The sequence below is a fragment of the Procambarus clarkii genome, chromosome 1, assembly GCF_040958095.1.
Source record: "Procambarus clarkii isolate CNS0578487 chromosome 1, FALCON_Pclarkii_2.0, whole genome shotgun sequence".
Lineage (NCBI taxonomy): Eukaryota > Metazoa > Arthropoda > Malacostraca > Decapoda > Cambaridae > Procambarus > Procambarus clarkii.
Window position 1 is genome coordinate 27,198,967 of NC_091150.1, and position 11,778 is coordinate 27,210,744.

Genomic DNA, 11,778 nt, shown 5'->3' on the forward strand with positions numbered 1-11,778 from the left:
ATGTCGTACCGATTTTCAGGAAAGGGGATAGAGAGGAGGCACTTACCTTTGATCTGTATCACTGACAAGCATCCCCTGTAAAATACTTGAAAGAATAATTAGGCTACGACAGGTTGCACACCTGGAGAACGTTAGGTTTGTAAACAAGCATCAACATGGGTTCTGGACAGGGAAATCGTGCCAAACAAACCTTTTGGAATTCTATGATAAAATAACGAGGATAAGGCAGGACAGAGAAGATTGGGCAGACTGCATATTTCTGGACTGCCAAAAGGCCTTTGATAAAGTACCACACATGAGACTGCCATTCAAACTTGAGAGGCAAGCGGAAAGGCCCTAGCATGGGTGAGGAACTACCTAACAGGTAGGAGCCAGAGAGTAACAGTAAGGGGCGAGAAGTCGGACTAGCGAACAGTAACGAGTGGAGTACCTCAAGGATCGGTGCTGGGACCAATTCTATTTCTAATAGAAATGGTTAATGACATGTTTACAGGAGTAGAGTCCTACATGTCGATGTTCGCGGATGACGCAAAGTTGTTGAGAAGAGTTATGACAAATGAGGATTGTAGGATCCTCCAAGAGGACTTGAACAGGTTGCAGAGATGGTCAGAGAAATGGCTGCTGGAGTTCAACACGAGCAAATGTAAAGTTATGGAAATGGGATCAGGTGACAGGAAACCAAAGGGACAATACACAATGAAGGGGAACTGCCTACCTGCGACGACGCGAGAAAGAGACCTGGGTGTGGACTTAACACCTAATCTATCTACTGAGGCACATATAAATAGGATAGCGACAGCAGCATACTCTACACTGGCAAAAGTTAGAACATCATTCAGAAACCTAAGTAAGGAGGCATTTAGGGCGCTTTACACTGCCTACGTGAGGCCAGTCTTGGAGTATGCCGCGCCATCATGAAGTCCCTACCTGAAGAAACACATAAGGAAACTGAAAAAGGTGCAGAAGTTTGCAACAAGACTCGTCTCAGCGTTACGAGGGATGGGGTATGAAGAGCACCTGAAGGAACTGAGCCTAACGACACTAGAAAAAAGAACGGAGCGGGAGAGTATTATAGGAACATATAAAATACTCAGGGGGATTGACAGAGTGGACATAGACGAAATGTTTACACGTAATAGAAACAGAACGAGGAGACATGGGTGGAAGCTGGAAACTCAGATGAGTCACAGAGATGTTGCAAAAATGGAATGCACTTCAGGAACAGATTGTGGAAGCAAACTCTATTCATAATTTTAAAACTAGGTATGATAGGGAAATATGATAGGAGTCATTGCTGTAAACAACCGATGGCTAGAAAGGCGGGATCCAAGAGTCAATGCTCGATCCTGCAATCACAAATAGGTGAGTACACCCACACACACACGCGCACGCGCACGCACACACACACACACACACGCGCGCGCGCACACACACACACACACACACACACACACACACACACACACACACACACACTCACACACACACATACACCCACACACACACACACACACACACACACTCACACACACCCACACAAACATACACCCACACACACACACACATGCACGCATACAAACACCCACACACACACACACACACACACACACACACACACACACCCACACACACACCAAACCAAGGAGAGCCAAACTATTGGAGGTGGTGACAAGCAACTTTTTAACGCAGCATGTCGGAGAACCCACAAGGATGAGAGGCAATGACGAACCAGCGAGACTCGACCTAGTCTTCACTCTGAACGACTCCGACATAAGAGAAATCGGTTTTGAGGACCCAGTAGGAATGAGCGACCACAGTGTACTGGTGTTTGAGTACTTGATTGAAGAAGGGTTATTGAACTCGAGGAGGGATACCGAAACCAAAAGGTTAGCATACCGAAAGGGAAACTATGAGGGGATAAGAAAATTCCTAACAGATATAGCATGGGAAACAGAGCTCAGGGGAAAGACGGCCCAAGATATGATGGATTACATCACGCAGAAGTGCAAGGACGCAGCAAACAAGTTTGTCCCAGTCCAAAAGGAAAACAGAGAAATGAAGATGAGAAACCCATGGTTTAATCAAAGATGTAGGCTAGCTAAGCAGCAAAGTAAAAGGGCATGGAGAAACTATAGGAATAACAGGACACTGGAGAGCAGAGAAAGATACCAGAATGCCAGGAATGAATATGTCAGGATGAGAAGAGAGGCAGAAAGACAATACGAAAATGACATCGCAAGCAAGGCAAAGACTCAGCCTAAATTGTTGCATAGCCACATTAGGAGAAAAACAACAGTAAAGGAACAGGTTATGAGATTAAGGATAGGGGCGGAAGGATTCACTACAAATGACAAGGAAGTGTGTGAGGAATTGAATAAGAAATTCCAGGAGGTCTTCACCTTAGAACAAGGAGAAATTCCAGAGGTAAGTGAGGGAATAGCTAACCAGGAACCACTGGAAGAGTTTGAGATTACCAGTGGGGAAGTAAGGAAGTGTTTACTAGAGTTGGACGTGACGAAGGCTATAGGCCCAGATGGAATCTCCCCTTGGGTTCTAAAGGAAGGAGCAAGAGAACTGAGCCTACCACTCTCCATAGTGTATAACAAATCACTGGCAACAGGGGAACTGCCAGATATTTGGAAAGCAGCTAACGTAGTCCCGATATACAAGAAAGGGGATAGACAGGAGGCACTGAACTACAGGCCAGTGTCCCTAACCTGCATACCATGCAAGCTGATGGAGAAGATTGTGCGAAAAAAACTAGTGGAGCATCTGGAGCGAAGGAACTTTGTAACACAGCATCAACATGGGTTCAGGGATGGCAGGTCCTGCCTCACAGGGTTACTTGAATTCTACGACCAGGCAACAAAAATAAGGCAAGAAAGAGAAGGGTGGGCAGACTGCATATTTTTGGATTGTCAGAAAGCCTTTGATACAGTGCCACACAAGAGGCTAGTGCGAAAGTTGGAGATGCAGGCTGGAGTGAGAGGGAAGGTACTCCGGTGGATAGAGGAATACCTAAGCAACAGGAGACAACGAGTCTGTGTGAGGGGTGAAGTCTCAGATTGGCGAGACGTCACAAGTGGAGTCCCGCAGGGGTCAGTCCTCGGACCTATACTGTTTCTGGTATATGTAAATGATCTCCCAGAGGGTATAGATTCGTTCCTCTCAATGTTTGCCGACGATGCAAAAATTATGAGGAGGATTGAAACAGAGGATGATAGTAGGAGGCTACAAGATGACCTGGATAGACTGAGTGAATGGTCCAACAAATGGCTGTTGAAGTTCAACCCGAGTAAATGCAAAGTAATGAAACTAGGCAGTGGAAACAGGAGGCCAGGCACAGGATACAGAATAGGAGATGAAGTACTTAATGAAACAGACAGAGAGAAAGATCTAGGAGTTGATATCACACCAAACCTGTCTCCTGAAGCCCACATAAAGAGAATAACGTCTGCGGCATATGCGAGGCTGGCTAACATCAGAACGGCGTTCAGGAACCTGTGTAAGGAATCATTCAGAATCTTGTACACCACATATGTAAGACCAATCCTGGAGTATGCGGCCCCAGCATGGAGCCCGTACCTTGTCAAGCACAAGACGAAGCTGGAAAAAGTCCAAAGGTATGCTACTAGACTAGTCCCAGAACTAAGAGGCATGAGTTATGAGGAAAGGCTGCGGGAAATGCACCTCACGACACTGGAAGACAGAAGAGTAAGGGGGGACATGATCACAACCTACAAAATCCTCAGGGGAATCGACCGGGTAAACAAGGACGAACTTTTCAACACTGGTGGGACGCGAACAAGGGGACACAGGTGGAAGCTGAGTACCCAAATGAGCCACAGAGACGTTAGAAAGAACTTTTTCAGTGTCAGAGTAGTTAGCAAATGGAATGCATTAGGAAGTGATGTGGTGGAGGCTGACTCCATTCACAGTTTCAAATGTAGATATGATAGAGCCCAATAGGCTCAGGAATCTGTACACCAGTTGATTGACGGTTGAGAGGCGGGACCAAAGAGCCAGAGCTCAACCCCCGCAAGCACAATTAGGTGAGTACAATTAGGTGAGTACACACACACACACACACACACACACACACACACACACCCACACACACACACACACAGACACACACACCCACACACACGCACACACGCACACACACACACACACACACACACACACACACACACACACACACACACACACACACACACACACCAGAACAAACAAACAACCCGAGACAAAGACTCAGACAAGCCAAGAAAGCATGCCAAACTAACTAAGAAAAGTGCGAGAGAAAATGCAATTACTTGAGAAGAGGAGAAGATACGTTGCCACAGGGAAATTAGGGGTAACTTAGTCGTATTCACGGATGGCTCTTAAGACAAGGATGTGTCCTGAGTTAAGGAAAGGGAGGAGGAACAGGAAGGGAGGAAGGAGAATAGGAGTAGTGGGAAATAAGGAAGAGTCTCAGAAAGGAAAGAGATGAAGGCGTGGGAAGGGAGTACGCGTGGATAGTAGGATGAAGACACGTAAAAGTGGATAAGATATGGGGATATAGAGAGGGAGGGATGGATAGATGGAGTAGGGAGGGAAGGAGAGGGGAGTTGACCAGACCACACACTAGAAGTTGAAGGGACGACGACGTTTCGGTCCGTCCTGGACCATTCTCAAGTCGATTGTGATGAGGACAGATTGATGATTGATGAAGATTTAGCCACCCAAAAGGTGGCATGGGCATGAATAGCCCATAAGTGGTGGCCCTTTTGAGCCATTTCCAGTATCAATAGATGATACTGGAGATCTGTGGAGGTGCGACTGCACCCTGCGTGACGGGAGATGTCTCCCGTCGATGAGGACAGGTAGGGACAGGCAATAAATAGGCAAGAGAGACCTGAGGAGGAAAGTAAGGTGTAGAGGGGAATTAAGGAAAGAAATTAGAGGTGATGAGGTGGATTGCTCTAGGTCATGGAATGTTCAGTTGGGGAGGGAAGGGTGAGGGAGAGAATGAGTAGGGTGGAGTAAAGATTGGGGAAGAGAAAGGAAGGGGGTTTAGGTAGGTGAGGAGTGTGAGGGAAGGGGTAGAGTGAGGAGTGTGAGGGAAGGGGTAGAGTGAGGAGTGTGAGGGAAGGGGTAGAGTGAGGAGTGTGAGGGAAGGGGTAGAGTGAGGAGTGTGAGGGAAGGGGTAGAGGGAGGAGTGTGAGGGAAGGGGTAGAGTGAGGAGTGTGAGGGAAGGGGTAGAGTGAGGAGTGTGAGGGAAGGGGCAGAGTGAGGAGTGTGAGGGAAGGGGCAGAGTGAGGAGTGTGAGGGAAGGGGTAGAGTGAGGAGTGTGAGGGAAGGGGTAGAGTGAGGAGTGTGAGGGAAGGGGTAGAGGGAGGAGTGTGAGGGAAAGGGTACAGTGAGGAGTGTGAGGGAAGGGGTTTGGTAAGGGGGTACGAAGGATGAGATCTGGGAAGGATGGGAAGGGTATATAGGGAGTCACTCAGCCATAGAGAAGTTGTGTAAGGCCTTGGTGTCTAAACTTCAGTGGCCGTCGTTGCACTTGGCGTCTTAACCACGTCGTGTGGTGTTCCGTGGCGTCACAGGTGAGACTCCCGGCGTCTCCAGGTGCAACACTCCGCCTTGCACTTGATATATTTGCAATAATAAGACCGTTCTACATTTTTGTCTTTCTTCTCTAATTTATGTTGGATTCTCAACTTTGAAAAAGAAAATTATCTTATTTTTATAGCAATTTGCATAATGTGGTTTTCTTATTTTATCTTGAGAATTATACTTGTTAGCATAAATAATAATAATAATAATTTTTTTATGATTTTTTTATTTTTTTTTCCTTCTACCGTTTGTGAGGCTTCTATTCAAAATCTTAAAATGTATCGTCGAGTTGAGGTAAATATCTTGACTGTCGAGTGCACAATAATGTATTGTAATTGTTGTTTACGTCTTGTTATCGTGTGATTGTTATCAGGAACTGACGTGTGATCGACAGTGTAGGTGTTCATACGAACATACAATTGATGTATGTTACACAATCGACTTGAGAATGGTCCAGGACGGACCGAAACGTCGTCGTCCCTTTACCTTCTAGTGTGTGGGTTTGGTCAACATATTTCAGCCATGTTATTGTCACTCTCCTCGTCTGCAATTGATGTTATATTCGTTTTGGATGAGTTAATACAGACCTTATGATGCAGCAGTAGGGAGAACGGATGAGCTCTCACAAAAAGGGGCTTTATACTCCCACCTAGTAATCACTAGTTAGTGAGTGTACCCTCATACACCCACTGGTGTACCACTGTTGTACCACTGATGTACCACAATTGTACCAGTATCCCCAACACGCTCTCTGTTCCACAATCTCTTTCCGCCTCATTCAAACCCCAGCAAACACACACATCCCCAGCAAACTCTCAAAACCTATGCCACCTCTGCCTTCAGCTCAACTACTCTTTCCACTACCACAAGCACCACCACCACCACAAGCACCACCACCATCACAAGCACCACCACAAGCACCACCACCACCACCAGCACCAACACCACCACCACCACCACCACCACAAGCACCACCACCACAAGCACCACCACCACAAGCACCACCACCACCACCACATTGGACCTGAAATAAAGTATGAATGAACTAGTGAGAATCTAACCAAAACGTAGGAACAAGTGTAGAAAGAGAGAACCCAGAGAGAGGAAGAGAGCCGAACACTGCAGAAAGAGGCAGCCAGGAAGACAACTTCAAGACAGACCGAAAAGGGCAGAAGAAAACATTAAGATTACCGAAAACGTTGAAAAAAAGAGAAGGAAACACAGAGAGTAGAATAACAGAGGGGAGAATTAAACACAGAGAATGAAAGCGAGATGTGGGGAAGCATAAGGCTGAACAGAGGGGAAATAAGGTTCAGAGGGAAAGAAGGTAATTAAGGAAAGAGTATTAGAGGCTGTCAGAACTACCCAAGACATGACCTTCTCAAGACAGGGTTGGAGAGGGAGAGATCAATCGTTACACCTGCCACAGCACCAGGGGGGGGGGGTGGGGGACACATGACAAACAAGGAGAGACGCACAATTGAATGAAACAACGGAAATTCTACACAGCATTTAGACTCGAGATGCAACAGTGAGTAGAGGAGTTTCTGCAGTCTTGGGAGGCTTCAATCAGTGAAGTTGTTACTACTAAGGGTAATGCTACTGTTAATATTTCTACTAATGTTACTGCAAACATTACTACTGTTATTATTAATACTGCTCCTATTACTACTCCTATTACTATATATATCCCAAACACGCGTTCGATCCTCCTTTCCTAGCAAAATCAGATAATCAAGGAGGGAGAGAGTTTGAATACTCCTTGTAGGTGATCCTGGAGGGGGGAGGGGGAGGGAGAGAATCCCCCTCCCCCTCTCGTCTTGAAGTCTGGGATTAGCGAGTCAACGCCCCCTTTGCCTCGCTTATATACGCCTTTCGACGCCAAGGAAAATTTGACAGTATCCGTTTTTTAAGAGCCAGTATAAAATGGTGGTGTGACCCCCCTTCACGCCAGCACACAACATGGGGGGAACTATGATAACTTGGCGTCCCGAGCGCCACTTTGTCGTAACGGGAGGCAAGGTGCCACTTTGGTTATATTTGATGCGGGCTGCTGCATTTAGGACCCCCCCCCCCTCCACTGTGTCGCGCGACGCCACGAACGACTTTGTTAAGGACCCCGGTGTTACGAGGGCCGTGCTGGTCTTGTCTCTTGGTGGTCTTTCCTGAGTAGTACCTCGCATCACACCAGGTGCACCACCTCGCGTCACACCAGGTGCACCACCTCACGTTACACCAGGTGCACCACCTCGCGTCACACCAGGTGCACCACCTCGCGTCACACCAGGCGCACCACCTCGCGTCACACCAGGTGCACCACCTCGCGTCACACCAGGCGCACCACCTCGCGTCACACCAGGTGCACCACCTCACGTCACACCAGGTGCACCACCTCGCGTCACACCAGGTGCACCACCTCGCGTCACACCAGGCGCACCACCTCGCGTCACACCAGGTGCACCACCTCGCGTCACACCAGGTGCACCACCTCGCGTCAAACCAGGTGCACCACCTCACGTCACACCAGGTGCACCACCTCGCGTCACACCAGGTGCACCACCTCGCGTCACACCAGGCGCACCACCTCGCGTCACACCAGGCGCACCACCTCGCGTCACACCAGGTGCACCACCTCGCGTCACACCAGGTGCACCACCTCTCGTCACACCAGGTGCACCACCTCGCGTCACACCAGGTGCACCACCTCGCGTCACACCAGGTGCACCACCTCGCGTCACACCAGGTGCACCACCTCGCGTCACACCAGGCGCACCACCTCGCGTCACACCAGGTGCACCACCTCGCGTCACACCAGGCGCACCACCTCGCGTCACACTAGGTGCACCACCTCACGTCACATCAGGTGCACCACCTCACGTTACACCAGGTGCACCACCTCACGTCACACCAGGTGCACCACCTCGCGTCACACCAGGTGCCCCACCTCGCGTCACACCAGGTGCACCACCTCGCGTCACACCAGGTGCCCCACCTCGCGTCACACCAGGTGCACCACCTCGCGTCACACCAGGTGCACCACCTCGCGTCACACCAGGTGCACCACCTCGCGTCACACCAGGTGCACCACCTCGCGTCACACCAGGCGCACCACCTCGCGTCACACCAGGTGCCCCACCTCGCGTCACACCAGGTGCACCACCTCGCGTCACACCAGGTGCACCACCTCACGTCACACCAGGTGCACCACCTCGCGTCACACCAGGTGCACCACCTCGCGTCACACCAGGTGCACCACCTCGCGTCACACCAGGTGACCCACCTCGCGTCACACCAGGTGCCCCACCTCGCGTCACACCAGGTGCACCACCTCGCGTCACACCAGGTGCCCCACCTCGCGTCACACCAGGTGCCCCACCTCACGTCACACCATTTTAAACACGACTCACAGCTAATGAGACACAACCCGTCCTCGACTCAAGTCCATTCCATCCAGCGGTCGACCCCAAAGACGCATTCATAAATGTTAACATTCTGTGTATTCAAAACAGGAGTTTTCTCCAATATAACTTAATATTATTTTATATTGACATATTATACATATTTAGGCACTGGTTAGGTTAGGTGTTTAGGTTCTGTTGGCAATTATTTGTATTTGTAGTACGTGGGTGAAGCATTTACAGCGCTGTGGTTCGACAACCTATCCTCGACTCAAGTCCATTACATCCAGCGGTCAACCCCACAGACGCATTCATAAATTTTAATATGCTGTTCATTCAAAACGGGAATTTTCTCAAGTATAAATTAATATTATAATATATTAGCATATTGTGTATAAATAGGCATAGGTTAGGTTAGGTCAGGTGTTTAGGTTCTGTTGGCGATTATTTGTATTTGTAGTACGTGGGTGAAGCATTTATAGCGTTGTGGTTCGAACAAAAGTCGTCAGTGAAGCACTTGTTCCGGAAATGTTCGAACGTCATCAGTTGTGAGTCGTGTGTAAACCGTTTTTCATTCATAAACAACGTGTTCGGCGGGTAGCCTGTGCTCCAAACAAGACCCAAAAGTGATTCCATGCACCTGCCAAACGCCTTGTTTATGAATGAAAACGGTTTACACGCGACTCACAACTGATGACGTTCGAACAAGTGCTTTACTGAACAATTTTGTTCGAACCACAACGTTGTAAATGCTTCACATACGTACTACAAATACAAATAATCGCCAACAGAACCTAAACACCTAACCTATGCCTATATATGCACAATATGCTAATATATTATAATATTAATTTATATTTGAGAAAATTCCTGTTTTGAATGAACAGCATGTTAAAATTTATGAATGCGTTTGTGGGGTCAACCGCTGGATGGAATGAACATGAGTCGAGGACGGGTTCCATAAACAAGGGGTTTAGGCGGGTGCATGGAATGGACTTTGGGTCTTTGTTTGGAGCTGCTGCTGCTGCTTTTTCCTCCACACAATGGAAACATGCAATAATTGTTCCCATACCGAAGCCCAATGACCCTGGCAATTACAGACCTATCAGTCTCGTATCATGCACTTGCAAGATGCTTGAAAGGATCATCCTAAACCGACTGTTGCACAAAATAGGCAGGTTAGGGGAGGGATCAATGGATTTGTTAAAGGACGGAGCACAGCAAACTGTATAGTTTATTACTTGGCTAATGACACGGCTAGGTACTCTGTATTTGTTGACATCAAAGGAGCCTTCGACAAAGCACAGGGGACTGCGCTCCTGGACGAGCTTGCATGCATGGGTGTCAAGGGGAGACTCATGAAATGGGTTGAAGACTACCTCACAGGGAGGAAAGCCAAGGTTTGCTTCAATGGAGCAGTCTCCAGAACAATGAATATGGAACTCAGGACCCCCCCCCCCCCAAGGCGGAGTCTTAAGCCCTACACTATTCAATGTACTTATGAACGCCATTGTTAATATTGATATTCCGGAAGAAACACAACAAGTGGAATATGCAGATGATGTCCTAATACAAGCTCCCACATAGGGAAAAATTAAACAGCCTATTGTAAAAATTATAATCCAAAATATAATATATATAGATGTGATAGAGAAAATAGGTCAAATGGAGGAGTAGGTCTGTATATTAAAGAGGACCTGGTATGCACAGAACTACTAAACTCAACTAATGAGATGGTAAAGGTACTTGGAATTAAGGTAGAAAAAATAAACTTATTATTCTAATATATAAACTGCCAGAAAAAACGATTGAGGAATTCACAGAGCAGATGCACAGAATAGAGAACATCCTTGATAATCTAGAGAATCCAGCACCCGATATTATCTTCCTTGGAGATTTCCGTTTACCATGTCTAAGATGGAGAATGACAAACACAAATATCATAGCAGGGAATGACCCGGGAAATAACCAACCACAGGTCAGAGAACTTTTGAGATTCTGTGACAAATTCTCGCTCAATCAACAGGTCACAGAACCAACTAGGAACGAAAACACACTAGACTTGTTTTTCACAAACAATGATGAACTAATCAGAGACATTACAATCTCAGATACTACATACTCAGACCACAAGCTCATTGAAGTGCGAACTAGCATAAATAACGGTAGTAGGTCTAAGAGACCCAACAAGCGAGAAGGGGTATTCAATTAATTCAATTTCAACAATAAGAGGATCGACTGGGAGAAAATAAATGTAGACCTTGCAACCATTCAATGGGAGACGGTCTTAAGCGACAAAACTCCCACACAGGGAATAGCTCAACTGACAGCTGAAGCTTACAAGGTCTGCTTGAAGCACGTACCTGTGAGGAGGGGCAGAAAGAGGACCACTCTAGAAAGAGAACGCAGAAGACTGTACAGGAGAAGGAAAATAACTGAAATGCTTAGGCAGACATGACTATCACAAGAAAGGAAAATAAACCTAAACAGGGAGATCGAATAAATAAAACAAACGTTGAAGCGATCATACGAATCTGAGGAAATGGAAATTGGAACAGAAAGCTATGCAAGAGATAAAGAAAAATCCGAAATATTTTTTTACATACGCAAAATCAAAATAAAAAACCTCGACCAGTATTGGACCGTTAATTACAACTGAAGGTACGTACGCAGAGGACAACAAAGAGATTAGTGAAATTCTAAGAAGCCAGTATGAGGCTATGTTTAGCACACCAATAAACAACATGAAAGTTGATGACCCAGACAGCTTCTTTATGAA

General features: G+C 47.1%; 1 protein-coding gene across 1 annotated transcript; it reads left to right on the forward strand.

The window, feature by feature from the left end:
• The first annotated feature begins 471 nt into the window (after positions 1-471).
• Positions 472-8,997, forward strand: LOC123751980 (uncharacterized). The gene is made up of 2 exons (XM_069321234.1): positions 472-565; positions 7,793-8,997. The coding sequence occupies exons 1-2, from the start codon at positions 472-474 to the stop codon at positions 8,995-8,997; spliced, it is 1,299 nt and encodes a 432-aa protein (XP_069177335.1).
• Positions 8,998-11,778: the final 2,781 nt, after the last annotated feature.